At 35.7% G+C, this 21,394-nt stretch overlaps 1 protein-coding gene across 1 annotated transcript in view; it reads left to right on the top strand.

Annotated features, from left to right (window-relative positions):
* Positions 1-14,872, top strand: part of LOC106881759 (slowpoke-binding protein) — a 37,570-nt gene extending 22,698 nt beyond the window's left edge. The window contains exons 5-13 of the mRNA XM_052967032.2: positions 1,476-1,627; positions 2,370-2,480; positions 3,694-3,789; positions 5,361-5,446; positions 8,687-8,796; positions 9,252-9,349; positions 11,953-12,072; positions 12,373-12,434; positions 13,900-14,872. Of these exons, the coding sequence (XP_052822992.2) occupies positions 1,476-1,627; positions 2,370-2,480; positions 3,694-3,789; positions 5,361-5,446; positions 8,687-8,796; positions 9,252-9,349; positions 11,953-12,072; positions 12,373-12,434; positions 13,900-14,347 (1,283 nt within the window). The 3' untranslated portion in view covers positions 14,348-14,872. The remainder of the gene's footprint in view (positions 1-1,475; positions 1,628-2,369; positions 2,481-3,693; positions 3,790-5,360; positions 5,447-8,686; positions 8,797-9,251; positions 9,350-11,952; positions 12,073-12,372; positions 12,435-13,899) is intronic.
* Positions 14,873-21,394: the final 6,522 nt, after the last annotated feature.

The following is a 21,394-nucleotide window of genomic DNA, read 5'->3' as shown; positions in this document are numbered from 1 at the left end:
TCATGCACGTTAGATACATATGAGTTGAAGGCAGATTTACTTCTACCTCTATAGCATGTAAAGAAAACGGTGTTGTAGGAGTGTACATAGCACATGTACTACAGCATTACTATGTGTAGCTTAAATACTGAGATTGAAAAGCAGGGGAGAATCTGTCTACCTAATCTACAAAAGAATATGTTTTGTATTTTATGTACAGTAATCAGAGTAGCCTTCATAATTTTATTGAATTAGGTGCATATTTTGCCATAAAAGGAAAATGTTGCCATCAATCTATTTTATTCAAGGTGGGTACTGCCTACCTTGCCTACCTAGGTGGCACATCCCTGGTATATTTATACATGTACACATTCATACGTGTGTATGTATATATATATATATATATATATATATATATATATATATATATATATGTGTGTGTGTGTGTGTGTGTGTGTGTGTGTGTGTGTGTGTGTGTGTGTGTGTGTGTGTGTGTGTGTGTGTGTCGAGTGTTAGGTGTGATGTACAGAAGTAAATATTGAAAAAAAAGTCGTCAGAATTTTGGAATAACTTCTTTCATTTATTTTATACATATATTAGCGCTTTCGTTCGTCTTTCGAACTTGTCAAATATAACTGTGAAAATACAGAGATCTAGCTTATTTATATAAAAGCAGGTGTTTTGGGGGGTTTTGTTTATAACAGAACATTGTTTTTTTTGTGGGGGTGAGGCTTTGGAGACAATGGAAGATGTATAAGCAGATAGATAGATAGATAGGCAGATAAAGAGATAGATAGATATACTGATAGTCAGACAGATACAGAGGTGGATGTGGTAAAAGAGAGAGAGAAGGGCCATTGTATTGAAATTGTCTTTTTAAGGACTGTCAAAAAAAAAAAAGGTTAAAAGCTTGTTTACTACTTACTGTATTGTTTTGAGACAGTTTTTAGGGATGGTAGAAGAAGGAAGAAGAGAAGAAAGGAAGAAGAAAGAAAAAATAGAGAATAATGAATAGAAAATATAAAGAAAACAAAAAACGTCTTCCTGTTATATATATATATATATATATATATATATATATATATATATATATATATATATATATATATATCAGGAAGTAATGAACAGAAGAAAAAGTACTAAATAGATGTCATAGACTATAATTACTTTTAATTGATTTAAGTCGTAAAACTGTTATCCATGTGTGTCCACTGTGGCTACCATATGACAAAGAATCTTCACACACGGAAACTAAGAAACAACTATCGGATTTATATCATCAACCAATTCCTCTGTGTGTGTGTGTGTGTGTGTGTGTGTGTGTTGGGGGATGTGTGAGAGAGTGTTTATGGTGTATTTATGAGAGAATTTGCAACCGTGTGAATATGTTTGTCTATGACTATATTTGCTTATGGACTACATATGGGCCTGTGAATATCTTCGTATTGTTTATAAGAAACTCTTCCTAATATATTTATTATTATTCGTTATACTAGGTCGACGTGATGAAAAATATTGGTTCTTAGTCCACGATAGTTTGGTTGGGCGCAAAACACTGCTGTCAGCGATAAAATATGATCCAAAGATGGCACTACCGTTTTCTCAGGAAAGCGAAGCCGATTTGCGGATATTTGATCAATATATAAAGGTGAGTTTTTACTAATCTTCTGATCCACTATGCTTGTGTAGAGGTGGGGTAATTATACAGTTAATTGTCTAAGCCGAGTTTATATTCCGTAGAAGTTTAGCTTCATATGCCAGTAAACTAATAAACTCTCCTACCTGTGGTGGGTAGTTTTTGTTTATATTTGACATTACGCAGATTTATTTTTCGATGTATAAAGACACATATGGAATACAAAATACCCGTTATATGTCACGCAATTTAAATGTGTGTGTGTGTGTGTGTGTGTGTGTGTGCGTGTATATGTGCGTGTGTGCGTGCGTGTGTGCGTGTGTGCGCGTGGTCTAGTGGTTGAGTTGTTGTACTCGTGATCGCTAAATCGTGGGTTCGATTCCCAGACCAAGTGGTGCTTTATGTTCTTGAACTAAACACTTCATTTCATGTTGCTCTTGACCTCCTTTCGATTAAGGGGGAATATTGTCCGAGCAAGCGGAGTGGCGTCATTCGAAGGCTAAAACGATGTACACAGAACATAAAGACAGACAAAATGCCGTTAAGCATTTTACCCGCGTATAAACAATTCTGCTAGATCGCCGTCTTGAGCCCGGATAATATGTTGAAATGTGAAAATGGTTAAAACACATTTTAAATAATGTGGAAATTATTGACATAGGTTTTATTAAAGTTTGACATCTATTCAAGTGATGCTTTACCAAATTACACACTTTGCTAAGAATAAATTCTCTTTCATTTTCGTTTTCAACAGCATCCATACATCATGCCATTTATTCATATCGAATTTCTTCTTGAGGATGATGCTATAGTTGTATCGCGTCCTTTTAGCCCATCGGGATCTCTTAAAGACGAAATATATCAGGTAAGATGCAAATTTTCTTATAAGAAAGATTACCAATTCATTTCATTATCTGACATATTTGCTTGCATTCTATTGACAATGGCGTATAGCAAAAGAAAGAAAAAACGGTTGTAAAAGATAAAGAGAGTGAATTAGTATAAAAAGTTTGTCTTTTGAACAGGTTATTCTCGTGTCATGACAGTATGACTTTAAATAAAACGTAATTTTTGCCGTTAGCAAAGGTCCAGGAATTTTGTAGAGGAAATGTATTTCCGACTGAATTTAAATTTAGTATATCATTTTTCGACTGCGGGGAAAAGTGATGAAAGGCAAAGTGGAGCATGGTTGGGTTTTAACATAAAGTATAAAGGGACGTAACTAAATAAGGCAAGGTATTTAATCCAGTGCTATCCTTATCTACCGCTCTGCTGCTTTTGTTATCTTTAACTTTATCAATTACTATTTTCGACTTCATCTTTCACTTTTCCATTTAAACTCGATAAATAAATACCGAATCGATTTAATTGACTTAACTTAGCCTAAATCGATTTTGTATTTCATATTTTCGAGGTCGGTAATATAGGTAAAGGGAAGAGACCCTAGTCGTATATTAAGGTCTCTGTGACAATGCTCTAATGTGGAAAATGACAATATCAAACCAGATAAAAATAAGGTGAAAAGAACAGATGAATTTGTGGCTTAATGATCACTGGCTGGAATATTGTGTGTGTGTGTGTGTACAGAGATAGATAGATAGATAGATAGATAGATAGATAGATAGATAGATAGATAGATAGATAGATAGATAGAGAAAGAGAGAGATTGATTGATTGATTGATTGATTGATTGATTGAGTGATTGAATATGTAAGTGAATCAAAGTAATTCGATCTTCTCATTGCTAAGTACCAAAGGACATGTAAATTTCCATCTTATACTGTGCACCATCACTGACTTTTAGTTTGATCTTGCCTCTTTGACTAACCCACTTAGCAAGGTATGCATGTACTGTGTTGCCTAAATGACATCACTGCACCAAAAATCTATTTGCTACCTCACACAAAGATGTATCGCTTCAATATACCTGTTTATTTCAATTGACAGTTATTTCTGTCCAGTTTTGTTTGACCGTGTCGATTTACTCACCAAATTGATTCGCGGAGGATTTTTGACTGTCGTGAGCATGAGTACTTGCATCGATTAAAACTCGTATTACTTCTCACTGTATTATTCAGTCTCGTTGCTTGGACGACCATCGGGATAAATATAACCACAATGGACAACCATTGCCCCTGGGACAGATACAGACGTACTCCAGTCAAATACTCAAGGTATGTCGGTTAACTATTTATACAAATGTTCCTTAAATTATGTTATAACAGCTCTGTGTATTTTCAAATTGTATTACATATACATACATATATGCACGAAAACATATATAGATATATTTATGCATACACACCACCACATGAAACTGACAACGTCACCACCGATGAAAACAGAACTACTTCGCCAGTAAGTTAAAGAAAACTTAAGTACACTTCTCATTTTACTTGGACTCAACAACTAAACCAAGTTTTACTTCGGTGTTATGAAAAAGCCTGAGATGACCCTTCAATGGGATGTATGAAGTGGTTAAAACAATACTGGGACGAAGCTCATCCCAACATAAATACCTTCACGGCGAAACAGCTCCGACAACAAGCATCTTTTGTAAAAAAACAAATCCTCGATCCTCCCAAAACACCGAGAATGGACCAAAATCTGCCAGAAGCGGCGTAAAAAATAATGTAAACAAACCATCGCTAAATTTGAGTGTGTCTCCAAACTTAGCTGACTCAGTAGCGAAGACTACAGTACACATCCAACTCGAAAACATTTTAAAATTACAATTCGCAAAAAATTTTGCCACTTTCTCGAAGCTTTTTTTGAGCAACAGACTATTCCCAACAAGAGTGAGAAAAAATCAGACCGATCTAATGTTTAAAGTTATCAACAATGTCGCTGGAGAGCACATGGAATCCTGTTAAGTTAATTACTGGAATATGAATACTCTTATATACACAGCCGCTATTACTCTTAAAGAACACCTAGGAGAAATCAGCAGTGAACAAAGTAACGAAATTACTAAACGGGAACAACCTAGATGGAAAACAAAACTTGAAGAAAACATCAACAACGTGCTCCGCCATATCGGATGGTTAACTACAACAATAAAATGCAAGGAGAAAAGTGAGTTTACACCTCACCAACTCTACTTTAGACAAAAATTAACGTAATTTTATGGCAACTCTTCATACCGAACTCTTGAGGGAAAGCTAATCACTTTTAAACAAGAACTCGATGAGCGAGAAACTTCGCTATTGCATGCGCATTTTTGAACGAGCCAGTATCAATCGCAAGTTTGCTTCCAACCCACAAGCATTATACAGAAAGATGAGGAAGGAAAACATTACCATTAAGAAAGCTCCCTCTCAAGATCTACAATCATTCTGGTCAAAAATTTGGAACGTAAAGAAGGATTTCAACCTGAATGTACCATGGTTAAATACAATTGAGAGAGAATACTGTACCAACACTAACAGTAAAACATACAAAATTGATGCAGTAACCTTCGCTATAGTAGTAGACAAACTGCGGAACGGAAAGGCACCTGGAAGAGACCTAATAGTCGGATATTGGTATATATGAATTTGTCTGTGTTAACTACATCTCAGAGATGGAACCTTGTATCTTTGTTGGAAACCGGCTCCTTCCTCAGTGGAAAATTTATAATAATTAAAAAATAGAAATATTCACGCACATATGTATACATATATTCATGCATACATACATACATATATACGTACATACATACATACATGTAATATTGAGAATGATTCCCTATCATATATGATTGTAGGCATTACTTCACATGCAACAGAAGAAACTCCCAGTGTTTAGTCATTTACATTCAGGAAATGTGATCCTATTTAATGGTACTTGCAGGTAACTGACGTCTTTCTCCATCTCTCGCCTTTTGTTACATGTGTATCTCTCAGTGTGCCTGACTACCTTCTTGCATACCTACTTGTCTGTCTGTCTGTCTGTCTATTCTTCTGTTTATGTATCCATTGGTACTGTGTAACTGATTGATGGAAATAACTCAAGGATGCCATCATCAGGAAAATGATAGCCAAGTTCGGACCACCGTAATTAATTTAGTAAAATAACAATCAAATAAATAGTTATGCATTGGGAAGAAGAAGGTATATGTTCAATGTCTTATATCATAGTCATCTGAGCGAGTTAGGCTGCCTCAATGTAACCGTTTGAATAATTTTGAAATAAGAGTCAATTCTTCCACAAATCACACATCACTGTTTAAAAAAACAATGATGCACTAGATATACAGTGCTTGAGAAAAATACGGGATACACAGGAATTTCTTAGATCTTAGATTTGTTTGATGAGGCAGACTTACAACATCATCAATAGTTTAGTAATTAGCAGATACATTGAAGACTAATGATTAAGGTGCTGTAGGTTTCTAATCTACCATCCGTATTATTAGTGTTCCACAGGAGCACACTTGACACTCGCTATAAAATATGACACGTCTCTTTTATCTTTTATATCTTACTCGTTTCATCTTTAGGCTGCGGCCATGTTGGGGCACTGACTTGAAGAGTTTTTAATCCAACAGATCATCCCCAGTACTTAACTTTTTAAACCTCGTACTTATGCTACTTGATTCTTTTGCAGAAACGCTAAGTTACGAGGGTGTAAAGAAACAAACACCCTCGTAACTTAGCGATTCGGCAAAAGAATCAAGTAGCATAAGTTGTCAAGCGGTTGTGGAAGGACAAACACCGGCACAAAGTCACACACACACACACACACACGCGCGCGCAAGCACGCACGCACGCACGCACGCACGCAAGCACGCACGCACACGCACACACACACACTTTTTTTTTCAGGGGCATCGCCACTGGTGTTGTTATACTTTTATTGATTTATTGATCTTCCTTCTTTAGTTGGAATGGGACAGTTCGAAGTCACTACATCCTGTTGAATGTCCAGTGGCGTTTAGAAGATATCTACATCTGCAGCATGCAGGTCTCTAATGCAGGATATGAAAAAAGTTGTGATCCCTTAAACCCTCAGCTATTGTAGTGACTGACCTAAATCTGGATGGCGAGGATGAGATCTTTGGCTTTATGCAGTGGCGCGCCGTTCAGGGATTAATATGTCTTTTAATATCAAAATTTGGTGCAAGTCCTTCAAAGGTCTAGACATTATTGTATATTTTCTTATCCTCGCTACAGTGTGTAGTGTCTTAACATTTTATGCCTCTCCTAGTAAAACACACACACACACACACACACACACACACACACACACACACACACAAACACACACACACATACACACATACACATACACACACACACATACACATACACATACACATACAAACATGTATACGGTTGACTTCAACAGTTTCTGTCTACAAAATTAATTCATAAGAAATTAGTTGACCTTGGACTATGGTAGGTGACTCTTCCCCAAGGTGCCGCAATGTAGAACTGAACTCGAAACAACGTGGTTGCGAACCAAGCTTCTTCACCAGACAGCCATGCCTGTCTTGGTGGAGCATTTTCTCGGTAGAAATGCAGATTTCACATTTAAGTTATGGAAAGTATTGTAAAGTAAGATGTGTTAATTAGCTTACAATGATGCACTCGAGTTCTTTAGCCTTCTGGGAAAACAACTGGAGTATGTATGTATGTATGTATGTATGTATGTATGTATGTGTGTATGGCTCCCTTCTAGTGAGACAAAACTATCTTCCGGATTCAATTCTCTATTGTTGACATTTTACTGCATATACTTCTCGGTAATGCCTAAGACCTGTTTCCCAACTCCCTTTGCGTCTTCGTTGGAGAAAAGGATATTAAGTATCACTGATATATCTTCCATAGAAAAGCTCTAGATATATAACACTCACATACACGCATAGAGAGAGAGAGAGAGAGAGAGAGAGAGAGAGAGAGAGAGAGAGAGAGAGAGAGACAGACAGACAGACAGAGACAGACAGACAGACAGACAGACAGACAGAAACAGACAGACAGAGACAGACACACAGAGACAGACAGACACGCAGAGACAGACAGACACACAGAGACAGACACGCAGAGACAGACAGACACACAGAGACAGACACGCAGAGACAGACAGACACACAGAGACAGACACGCAGAGACAGGCAGGAAGGCAGACTCACTGACTGACAGACAAATAGACAGTCAGAGAGAGCGAGAGGGGGAATGCATACGTCTATAATTAACCTTTTTAATTAATCTGTTTATTAATAACAACTGTATATAATTGATAATGTAATCCTATTAAGGCCGATAATATACGAAATGTATGTTCTAATGTAGTATCAGAGAAATTAAGTTTATGAACGCAGACACACACTCACACACATTCACACACACAGACACACACACACACACACACACACACACAAAACATACACACACACACACACATTTATATATAATAGCTAAACTACAGTTTCTAAGACCTCCGGAAAGTAAATATGAAGCGTGTGTGCGCGCGCGCGCGTTTGTGTGTGTGTGTGTGTGTGTGTGTGTGTGTGTGTTACTAGGAAAGGCATAAAATGTTAAGATACTACATACTGTAGCGAGGATAAGAAAATATACAATAATGTCTAGACCTTTGAAGGACTTGCACCAAATTTTGATATTAAAAGACATATTAATCCCTGAACGGCGCGCCACTGCATAAAGCCAAAGATCTCATCCTCGCCATCCAGATTTAGGTCAGATACTACAATAGCTGAGGGTTTAAGGGATCACAACTTTTTTCATATCCTGCATTAGAGACCTGCATGCTGTAGATATAGATATCTTCTAAACGCCACTGGACATTCAACAGGATGTAGTGACTTCGAACTGTCCCATTCCAACTAAAGAAGGAAGATCAATAAATCAATAAAAGTATAACAACACCAGTGGCGATGCCCCTGAAAAAATAAAAAGTGTGTGTGTGTGTGTGTGTGTGTGTGTGTGTGTGTGTGTGTGTGTGTGTGTGTGTGTGTGTGTGTGTGTGTGTGTGTGTGTTAAGTAAACTTTATTTATATTTAGACAAACAGCACTGACTACTTAATATAGCATTAAATGTTAAATATGTTTATACTTTTGTTTCTCCTTAAAGGTTAACTGATACTGAAAATATTTTCTTTCAAAAACATTATCTCCTGTCGCCGCTTTTTCGAAAGAAACTAACAGATGCACCAGATAATTCATTGTCAATTTTAATGTTTGGTAAGTTGATGGTGATATTCCATGATTCTCAATTTTAATGTATGTTTCAATTCATATACAACAGTTACTATGGGACAGTCAAGACTATTGATAAGGTTGCAAGACGAAACGAAAATTTTAGGAAAATAAAAAGAAAAATAAGTGGAAATTTTACCGGTGAGTGCGTTAAATTTTAAGGCACAATAAGAAAATGACTCTCCCCAGACACAACAGAGCTACTATGGATTATATTGATTATAATAGTAGAATAAGCAAATGTGCCTCAAGAGGAAACAGCTGGGATTTACCCTAACTATCCATGTAGTCGAATATAGTCGAATATTTTAACCTCAGTTTAATAGAAAAAATAGAAAAACAAAAAATCTTACTTATCTGTCTTTATTTTTAAACCACTCTTCATATGAATTGCATCTAAATTGCTGAGACGCTTTATTGAACTTTTCAATCTCTTACAGGTCATCTTCTGTTCGAGATGTCCACAGGTATGGAACTGGAAGACACCTACCCCAGAGTCGATGAAATGACGTGCTGCGTATATCCAGCAGTAACAAACGTACGTTAGTTCTATTTCATATTTTAATACAGATTCGTTTTTAAACTATATTTACCACACTATCAATTATATCACCTGCTTGTTTTAAAAGACGTGAAAAGCTGTATTGAAGTAGAATATCTCTGGTATTTAGTTACATCTCGTTACGTACCTAAGTTCAATTGCAGCTGAGGTTGATTCTCCCTTTCAGCCTTTCAAAGTCGATAAAGTAAGCGTTGGTTAAGTATTGATGTTAATATAATTGATGAAACCTCCCCACCCAAATTTGAAGCCTTACTTTTTATCAATAATGATTATTTCTTGTTTCAAAGTTGTTACTTGTTTAATAACTTGCTTGCCATTAGACAGTGTGTTAGTACTTAAATAGCTTATATCGAGCCATTTAATAACACATAAAACTGTTTAATTCATTAGGTGTTAAAACTCTCATGCCATGATGGTGACCTGATTACCGACACAGTTCTATCAATATAGTTGTCGTTATTGGCTGCCAGAATTGCTAGACAAGGTGCTTTGCGATATTTCGTCCGCCTTCACGTCCTGTGTTCAAATTCCCTGAAGTTGTCTTTGCTTTCATCCTTTCGGGGTCGATGAAATAAGTACTAAATACCTACTGGGATCGATATAATCGACTAACTTCTCGCCTGAATTTCAAGCCTTATACTTATAGTAGAATTTATTATTTCTTGGCTGTTCAAGGCGACGAGCTGGCATAATCGTTAACTCACCAGGCAAAACGTTTGATGGCATTTCGTCCGGCTTTACGTTTTGAGTTCAAATTCTGCTGAGATCAACTTTGTCATTCATCCTTTCAGGGTCAATAAAATAAGTACCAGTTGAACTCTGGGTTTGATGTAATCGACTTACCTTTCCCCCAAACATTCTGGCCTTGTGCCAGAATTTGAAGTTATTATTTCTTGTCTGCTCTGAAATCTTTGTTTCTTTTTATATTTTCGCTTTCATAGAAATAGTAAAGATGAGACTACGGGAGAAATAGAAGAATTAGGAATGTATACGACCAAAGAAGTAAAAATATTATACCATATCAAAACTCTATCCAAGTATGATTAGACTAATCTCCAGTATAGTGATTTGATAGATGGTTAATTTGACAAAGAGCAATCATCTTCATTTGCATTCTCTATTTCCAGTTAATTACCGATCAACTTAGTAATCACTTTCCTTCGTTTGAGCCGAAAAGACATCAGGAGTAAATAGTCTCCTTGCTATTGCTGTTTAGCCGCAGTTCAGCCCCGAGTAACAATTGTATGGTCAAAGCGTTCCAATTGTGATCATTTCATTTTATTTTCTGGCATAATGTATTTGAACCATATTTCTTAATGTAATTTATTTTCCGGCTTTAAGATTACGGGATATGATTTCAAGAAAATTTAACCACTATTGCTGTCAGATCAAACGGCAGCGTTTGCTGTCCCGTAAAATGGCTTGATCATCGCAGCAATATATTTTTTCCCCTTAGCAATTTATCTCTTTCAACTCTCAGCTTGATGAGCAATGCAAAACCGGTCTTTACTTCTGTTATGTTGAAAGAACAAGCCTTATTTTGTACAAAATTGTATAACTTTATCATGGCTCTAATAGAATCTTAAATCCTGTAAAACAAATCTGTGTTTTTCATCATTTCTCTTTCTCGCTCGAACATATACTAAATACACAGGCGGACAGAAAACACAGAAGGTCACCAATTCTTCATCGGTTATCGGCTAGAGGGGTCGAACGCAATTTCATATATATATATATATATATATATATATAGGACACAGTCGTGTGTCGATAAGCCAGCTGGAGGAGATGTCCTCCTGGGGCTAAAAGCAACAGTAACATCCACCCCTAGGGGTCAGCCACACTTAAGTGGCAATATACTACACTTTATCGTGCAGTTACTGTTAATACTTCATTTAGAGAATTAACATTGCTTGTTTTCACCTTTTCGATATCAGTGAAGAATTTCACTGGAAAAGAAGATATAAGATTGCCAGGTTTTTGTCTCTCTCACCAAGGTCAGCGGCTATCGAACGCCGACGAAGGGAAATAACCCTGAAATCCGGATCCGTTCGTGCTGCAGATGTTGGTGAGAGGGATAACTTCCCTTGGCAAACAGGACACAGTCGTGTGTCGATAAGCCAGCTGGAGGAGATGTCCTCCTGGGGCTAAAAGCAACAGTAACATCCACCCCTAGGGGTCAGCCACACTTAAGTGGCAATATACTACACTTTATCGTGCAGTTACTGTTAATACTTCATTTAGAGAATTAACATTGCTTATATATATATATATATATATATATATATATATATATATATATATATATATATATATATATATATATATATATATATTCATATATATACATACATACATACATACATACATACATACATACATACATACATACATACTACGTACACACACTCAAATATATCTATATATCTATAGGGGTGACAGAGAAAGAGTGAATGAGAGAGAGAACATGTGTGTGTTGACTGATAAGTTAGTAATTCTTTTTAGCTTCGTAAACTTAAAGGGAGAGTTGTGATACGAATAAACTTAAAGATATTGAAATTATTCTTTCCTCTTTTCAGGTGCTGGATTTCATTTTTAACAACAAATCTACTCAGTACCCGACATTAGAAGAACTGTCCAATCTATCTTTTTTCAGAGAAGTTCCACATCCGGCTTTAAAAGGTTACAGACCTTCTCGAGTAAGTGAATCATTAAAAAGTGTGGAGAGTATAAACAGTTAAAACGTGTTGTGCCTCATCCAACAGTAGTGAAATTAAACACCCACACACACATGCACACCCACACATATATTTATGTATGTACGTATCTATCTATCAACCCATATATATATATATATTGATAGTAATGGTAAGACAACAAAAGAATTAAAGAGACCTCGATATTATGTAAATAGAGGAATTTATCTGTAAATATAATATGTGACAATTATTCATATATATATATATATATATAATGTATAAATTGTGTGCATATTTCAGGAACCATTGCCGCAGAATCTCAAAGAACATCTCCGAATTTTGCGCAAAGGAATTTCGCAAAAGTAAGTCATTATTATAAATCTTTATACCAATTTCCTGTTTTCTTATGTTCCAAACGATTATAGCATTTAACAGTATATCGAAGGGTAAGGTGTACAGGACGAGGTATCTCCTGCGGGGTATCAGGTACTTCTTGGCAACAGTCACACCCAAGGAACCATAACAGGTATGAGGTGAACACGTGCAGAAAGACTTTAAATGTAGCTTACTTTAGCAAATTACCATTCTTATGCTGGGTGTTGAAGGGATAGCAGTGTCAATCCTCACCTGATGTTCGAACATTTACTTTTGTTAATTTGTTTTTGTCATTTCTTTAAGAATTTAACAATGATAATCTGTGTTGGTGGGTTGATTCGTTTTGTATTTGTATGTAGCTAACCTTGTTACAGGTTCACTTAAATATTAGGTTGTCATTCATTGACCTGATTGGAAAGTTGATCAGTGTTTATATCATATTTCTAAGCGTGATGAATCTGTTACACCTTTCACGAAACACGATGTATTATTTATTTAAGCTTATTCAGTTATGTGAAGGCGCGTGGGCAGGTGGTCGAGTGTTGGTCTTATGATCATGAGTTTGATTCTCAGACCGGGCGATGTGTTGCACACTCGAGTAAGACACTTCATTTCCTGTAACTTTAATTCACTTAGCTGAAAATGAGTACTAGCAACAGCTAAGAGTTAAAATTGTGACGGATTAGCGCGCAGTTCAGGTGAAGGTAACGAAGGTATCCTACTCTCTGTAGCTTAAACGTCTGAGAGCCGGATAACCTCCGGACTCATTATAATGTAGGATTCAGACAACCTTATTCACTTATATTTTCTTTTACTAAATATTTTCTTATGGCTATCAATTTGTTGTATATGCTTTTCTCTTCTAATTATCTTAAGTTTTTTAAATCTTTTCAAAATAATATTTCATTATCATTCATGTAGCAATGAAGGTAATAACTGGTATATATATATATATATATATATATATATATATATATATATATATATATATATATATATATATATATATATACAGGGATTAGCATTGAGTTGCTTCTCCAACATACTGAAAATTTAGAAATAGCAGTCAAAGAACTACTGATTCTAAACTACAAATTTCATACTGAACTACTTGGCAAAATTGTTAATTATTAATTCTATTATTAATTGACGATTCCCTGCCCTTATTCTTGTATATATATATATATATATATATATATATATATATATATATATACACGGTTTAACTGTGAAACTTCTTCAAATTTTATGCATTACGTTGTATTTTATTCCAGTTCAAAACGAACCTATTTGCAAATCCAAGCATGATTATAAACAAACATACGAAACAGCTGTTATAGGCTTTTGCTTGTGAGCGCCTAAATATATAATGGTTGCTTATGATATTTCCTTGGACGTTTATATCTAATTGCTATTTGTTTATTTATATATTTACTTCTGTTTCATCCACAGATCGTCCATTGGGAGGAAAACAAAACGAAAACGTTCATCACTCACGAATATGGATTTGTTCATGAAAAGTCCGCAATTCCAAACTAATCAGGCACAAACCGAAGAACTATTTACACCTGTGTCACCTTTACCGCCACCTCCTAAAACTCCACCTCCAATAGAAGTTGTACATAAAGCTCCTCCAGCAACTCCACCACCACCACCACCACCACTACTGTCGTCACCCTTACGACAATTATTGCCATCGAAGTCTTCGCCGTCTGAAACAGGACGTCACGTCGTTCCTAAACGTCAAGCATCGTTGCCAACGTCGCTATTACAGTCAACAACAGGTTCAGAACGATCTCAGACGGTTGCTCCCAATCGTGCTGTATTACTGAGCGATATTGAAAAGGGAACTAAACTAAAAAAGACAAAAGTCAATGATAGGAGTAGTCCTAAACTTTAGATTGCGTCTAGAAATGGTTGCAAGAAGTAAAAAGTTGAAGCAAAAGACTTACTGCTGAAACAAAAATTGTATGTGTTCGTGTGCGCGTGACGTGTGCACATGCACCCGTCTGTTCTTGGGCGTGTCAAACTACAAAATTACTACGAGTTTATAATAGATTCAAAAAATACATACGCCAACTGGGATTAGAAACAAATAAATAAGTAATCCATTGAAGCATCTTTAAAATAACTCGAACAACGGACGCTCAGACACAGACTAAAAGGAACACAAACACGACTGCATGTGCCTTCGCACGACTTCTTAATGTTTCTTAATGAACGATTCAACAATATAGAAAACCTTATTAAGCTTTTATAAAACTTCATAAAAAAATGCGTCATTTATGACGACAGATGTCAGAAAAATTTCGAAGGACTTGTTGCAAATTCTATATGAAATTGCATTACTATTGGAACGAAAGTAATAAGTTTCGACAAGCATTATTTACTTTCGCATACAAATGAATCTAACATAAAGGAAAAATAATTCATTAAAAATCGCAAATGCAGAAAAGTATTCTTGCATTTTTGTAGAGCATATATATTAATAAAACGTATATACTCCTCAAATGAATAATTCACCAAACATCGCAATAGATGCTCGATGAACACATCTGATACTAAAAGGAAAATAATGCGACAGAATCCAACAATCTTTGATTCTAATATCATGATTCTAATATCATGAGCAACGTCGGTCAAGATGTAAGATCGGTTCGCGGTTTCAGTCCCGTTTCCACTTATTCCGGGAATGTTGCAGGGAATCGCATCGGTTTTTTTCGCTTTTCAAATCTACTCCAACGAATATATACAGTCTTCATCAGTAGATATATTCGTTCTAACACATAAAATGAGATTAAATCTCTTATATATATATATATATATATATATATATATATATATATATATATATAAAACTAGAAAATATTCTAAAATATCTAGACAAAATACTTTTCCAGAATTATTTTTACACCCACATAAAAAAAAAAATATTTGTAAACAGACATTAGATCGCAATCACCTTTGTTTTACTTTTTCCTTTATTACCAGGATATAAGGATTCAAAGACATTCTATGACTGACTATTTTATATAATGTATAAATAGCAAAACTATTTTGCTAACAACTGTAAATGTTATAGGAAATATAAAACAATAATTTTTATTGTTATATTATCATGAATTATATTGTCATGAATGTTTAAGAAATATAAGCATTGTGTTTGCTTACTAATGTTATAATATCTAGAAAGCATTTCTATCTCTTGTATTTTATTTCTAGGAATTTATCTTCACAACTAGTCATGGTTGTAAGGTTAAGAAGTTTCCTTTACACAGTGTGGTTCTTGGGTTCTATCCCACTGCGTAGCACCTTGGAAAAAGTGTTTCCTACATTCACACATGCATACATACATGCATAGGTACGTACATAGATACATATCGTATTTAGGTTCAACTAAAGAATAACACTGGTTTGATTTCTTAACCATTGTTCTGACCGTGAAGAGAGAACAGATAAAGAGACGGACAGACGGACATAACGCCCATTATAGTAAGATTCTGCCAGCTCACCGCCTAGGCTACATTATAATAACGAGAAGCTCTGGTCAATCTAGCCTCATTTAAGTATAATGGAGATACGCGTTTACTAATATTATGGATTAAATATTAAAGAATACTAGAGGGGATGATTATGTTTCTTATTTAATTGAAATACTCTTTCAGTAAAGTTTCAGTAAGAGTAAAATTTAAGATAAAACTAATTTAAGATAAAACTCAAACAAAATAACAATGTTAAATTTTGTGTCAATTGTAATTCATAAACCTATTCGCTAAATAATTTTATGAGAAGTTTAAAAAATCAAGCTAATATTAATATTATGAAAAACTAAAAGAGCGTCGTCTCTGTATAAAACTCCTTACACAGTACAAAATCTTTATACCAAAATCCAAAATATAGATTCTAATGATTTTGCATTACTCCTCAACGCACAGTGTATGCGCGCATACGTGTCTGCATGAATTTTGGTTAGAGCAGTTTTGTGCTTGTGTATGTAATTTTAAACTGATAACATTTCATGTATTAAGGTCATTTCTCCAGGTGTTTATAGAAATTATATCCAGCTCTGATTTTATTACGGCGTTTCGTATCCGAGGCGTCAGATGTAAACAAACAATGAGTTCGAAGATGAAAAAATGAGTAATAGGCGTATGTGTCATATTTTGGGAGTTTTTGCTTCTTCCTCAGCACCCATCTAACTCCTTAATCATCCACAAACTCATTGCTTAAACAGCCACAACATATAGCGGTGTAATATACCAATTTGCATAATAAACACATTCCTGGAAGCTGGTACGTAAATATTAATGACTTGTAAGGTCACGGTATTTCGTTATGCAAATACAATATGTTACAAAGTATATTAAACGTTTTTATAAGCCAATACTGTGTTCTACTGTTTTAGCAGTGCACTTAAATCACATGTTAAGGTCATGTGTATGAAGCTGCCACCACTTCTCAATTCAGACACATAAGCATTTACTTTTCAATATTACCTGGTTCCCCAATATCACCTGGTTCACATTGCCATATTCATTAAATGCAATCACAAGCTGTGCGAAAGTGAATTATTGCTGCGGTATCTGTCCTCGATGTGCTGAGTCACTCCCAGGCTATAAGAGGACATAATAGCAATAATAACAATATTAACATCAATGACATAACAACAACAAAATAACAATAATGTGAGATTAGAGATCAGTCAATTCAAATAAACGAGTGAAAATCAATAAAGTGGGAGGAAGAAAAATGGAATTACGAGGGGTGGGGAAGAATGGTATTTTAGAAGAGAGTGGGATCCCCTATTATTAGTTATTTTGTCTCTTTTGTGCATCAATTATTTTTTTGTATATCAATTATATTTTTGCTCGTTAATTATTTTTTGCACGTCATTTATGTCAACTTTAACAGCCCCTTTTCAACACATCTTACCCGTTGCTGCATTACTCCCTTATTTCCTTGACCCCCTGCTGCTTCTAAAAACACTCAGGAGGTTAACAGTTAACCCCATTCTTCCTTCTTCTATGCTTTTATTAATATTTCCGCCTCCACCAAGGTCCGGCTTATCTCTTCGTCCCCTCTCTATTTCCCCCTTCATACACATAGTACAGCTCGCCTCTACCTCCTCGACCACTTCTCTTACTCACCCTCACCCGTCTCCCAGCCTCCTCCGTATGTCCCGGACCACTCATAATCACCTGTATCCACTTAGTACCTTCATCAGTATTTCCCCAAAGGTGCTTCTGAATCTTCAATGCTTTTTGTTTCCTCCCTCTTTCCCAGAATTATTCTGCTCCTCCTTCTTTGTTTTCTTATTTATATCCTTCTTTTCCATCTTTTTCTCATTCTTGTACACTTCATTCCCCCCCCCCCTTCCAGTTTTCCTCTTTCTTCTCCGAATTAACTTTTTCCTTCTACTCCTAATTTCACCCCACTATCTTCCCAAACAACCCCTTATACCTTATACATATATAAACTATATAAACTTGATGTATAAGAGCAAACAACCTCCGAGATAGAAACGAGAGTTGAACCGTCTGGTTATTTCGTAAGGTAACACACACACACACACACACACACACACACACACACACACACACACACACATACATACATGCACATTCAAACGCACACACATAAACATATGTTAAATACGTTAATATCTAAATAAGAGAGTATGATTAACAGAAAATGCGGTGCATCGAACAAATAGGGCTTCGTGAGACTTTAGTATTTAGATCCAACCGAATTATAACCCTTTAAATAAATCCATCTTGACTTTCGCTTGTAACGTTTGTAACGATAAAATAACATCAGTTCACTGAGTGAAATCAGTAAAAGAATGAAAAAAAGTCTATAAATCAGGAACAAGACCGAATAGCGAATCTGCTGGCTGAATGCAATATTAAAAATCTTTTTCTGAATCTGCCTTCCTTACAACGCACCATCTTTCGTTGAGTATAATATTCAAATTTACTCGATATATTTAGAGACGCCTTCAAAGTAATACTGATCTTCATTTACCCAAATATCAACTTTAATATTATTCCTACCTGTTCTTACCTGCCTAGAATTTTGCATGTTGCCAAGAAACAGAGCAGAACACCTGTGACCTATTGACATGCTTGGAATTAATGACTCTTTTAATGAAACTTTAAACCTCTTATCATCTGTACAAGCATTATAACTTTGAGAGACTGTCACTTCAAATACTTGTAAGTTCATGCTCCTGTTACAGCAAGTGGCGGTGGAATGGCGAACAGAACGAGAGGGAAGGGGCATGTATTAAAATAAAACATTAAACTTATGCGAAAATTAGGCTTAATTAGGCACGCTATTTCTAGATCGAATTACATCAAATGAGAAAAGAAATTATCGTAGGGTAGAAGTAAGCTCTTAGGAAGTGAAGTCAAGAGCACTTCAAATTCCAGCCTAAAATAATGTCACTTCACTTCTGATGCCTGTCAATCTGCAATAATATTCTGCTGCTGGCCATGCATTTATCACTTCAAGAAAAAGAAATTGCACTTTAATTATGAAACGAAATTCAAGGTGTAACTTACTGAATACGGAACAGCTATATTAGCTGTCGTTTAATTGACCAGTAAATTAAGGAATTACTTAACATAATCTAATACAGATACAACCTCTTTATATTTTCTGTATTATTCCTATGTTTTAAATTAAGTGACATACATACGTACGCGCGTGTGTCTGTGTGAGTGTATTTGTGTGTGTGTTGTGTGTGTGTGTGTGTGTGTGTGTGTGTGTGTGTGTGTGTGTGTGTAATCTACTGCTAAGTGGATCAGCTACTCTACTTTGCTCACTGGAACTATGACTTCACGTCCAGCTCAATGTACTTTTTGACATGACGCATGGAATGCAGCGTTTTAAGATTTGTTGAATCGCTCTAATCATAGTTGGACGGGTGCAGAACAATATTATGTAAAAAGAGATTATGTCTACGATTTCGTTCTATGGTTAAGATAGTTTAAAACGTTTACAATATATGTAATGTTTTAACAAAATATATCCCTTCAACAAGGATTATGCAAAAGAATCTGAACGAAGAAGACTAACCTACGCAATCGTTCGTTAGCACTGCGTCGCTTACGACGCCGAGGATTCCAGTTTTTCTGATCAACAGAACAACCTGCTCGTGAAATTAACGTGCAAGTGGCTGAGCACTCCACAGACACGTATGCCCTTAACGTAGTTCTCGGGGATATTTAGCGTGACACAGTGTGACAAGGCTGACCCTTTGAATTACAGGCACAAGAAAAACAAGAAGAAAGTGTGAGAGAAAGTTGTGGTGGAGGAGTACAGCAGGGTTCGCCACCATCCCCTGCCGGAGCCTCGTGGAGCTTTAGGTGTTTTCGCTCAATAAACACTCACAACGCGCGGTCTGGGAATCGAAACCGCGATCCTATGACAACGAGTCCGCTGCCCTAACCACTGGGCCATTGCGTCTCCACACCTTAAGCAATACCTGCAGGGAAATGGAGTTAATTAATTATGCATAATCAGGATAAAAACTTTTACTTTCATGAAACAAAATTTGCCGAGTTCGGCTTCCGTTTTGGAGAGATCAGTTTCCAATACGCTTAACATTTTCAGTAAAACTAAACAAACTTTGACGGACAAAATTTCAGAAAGTTGCACCATTTCTTCGTGAACCAGTATATTCACATGGATGTTTCTCCTGTAGCTTTTTCTGAAGCTTGTTCACTTTTTGGCATAAAATTCGGTAACAGCTTTGAAGATAGAAGAAATAATTGTATAATAAAGAATATAGTGAGACTGTGCCTCCAGTATTCCTTTTATCAACTTTACACCGTGTCGAAAACCAAATGCCTTCGAAAAATTACAATTTCACAAAAAAAAAACTATGTATAAATATCGAACAATCTACTAGTTTTCAAAGTAACTATGAAATGTCCATGATCACTCATTAATAGATAGGGTTAATTACGACTAGCTAAGATCAAATTGCACCGTGTTTGATTTAACCAGGGTCGACAAACTAAATATTAGTATCTATTGCAATAGTCAGAAATAATTATTCAATTTTTTTTACTTACGCAGGAAATGTAAAATAAAAAGTCAACGGCTCACTCAAAGAGCCTTTGTTGGAGGAAAAAGGAAGAAACTCTTCTTAGACAAGAGACATGGGCTGAATAATTGCTAGTATATACATAGATATAGTTGATGTTAGGATTTTGCAGGTTTTAACAAATCATAGAGTGGATTTCCTCAAAAAAGCTGTCAAATATCTACTAAAGACAATCAAGGGCTAAACAGTAGAGTTCAAGCGGTCGAATTTTATGACAGTAATAGGACGATCCCTTTTCTTACTCCATCTTATCACTACAATGTTTCATATGGCGCTTGCAGCTTTACTCTTACATGTTAATATCCAACTATGCGTTTGAAGTAACAGTACTGATACCAACATTTCGGAAACTTGATTACTGCATAGAGGATATAAACTCTATAGATATTAAAACCCACGACATCCTGATATCAAGCATAAGATTATCAAGCATAAACAATTATATTAGCAGGTACTGTCTTAGAAAAAAGAGGGGGTTCATGAGGCTGAAGATTAGTGAAGATAGCCTTTATGCATCGTATGGTATCACTCAAACAACGTCTGCTAAACAACGCTAGCAAAAATGAATATATTATCCAAGTGCTCAAATGTGAAAAGAACAATATCCGACGGGTTGGTAGAATCCCCAAGAATTTCGTTTATGATAACAGAACTGATGGCTTAGCGTACCTCAGAGAATTGAAAAATAAAAAAGCATTCTACACTTCACAAAAACGTTCACCTAATGAAGCTAGTATTTACATGAAGTCTAAACTTTCTTGGACTAGTGACTGTTACATCAAGTCACTTTTCAAAAGGTACGTTTTTGCAACCAAAGAGCAGGAGATATCAACG

Source organism: Octopus bimaculoides, chromosome 4 (genome assembly GCF_046866305.1).
Source record: "Octopus bimaculoides isolate indiv1 chromosome 4, ASM4686630v1, whole genome shotgun sequence".
Lineage (NCBI taxonomy): Eukaryota > Metazoa > Mollusca > Cephalopoda > Octopoda > Octopodidae > Octopus > Octopus bimaculoides.
Note: the sequence above shows the minus strand (reverse complement) of the source record. Positions and strands in the feature narration are given on the sequence as shown.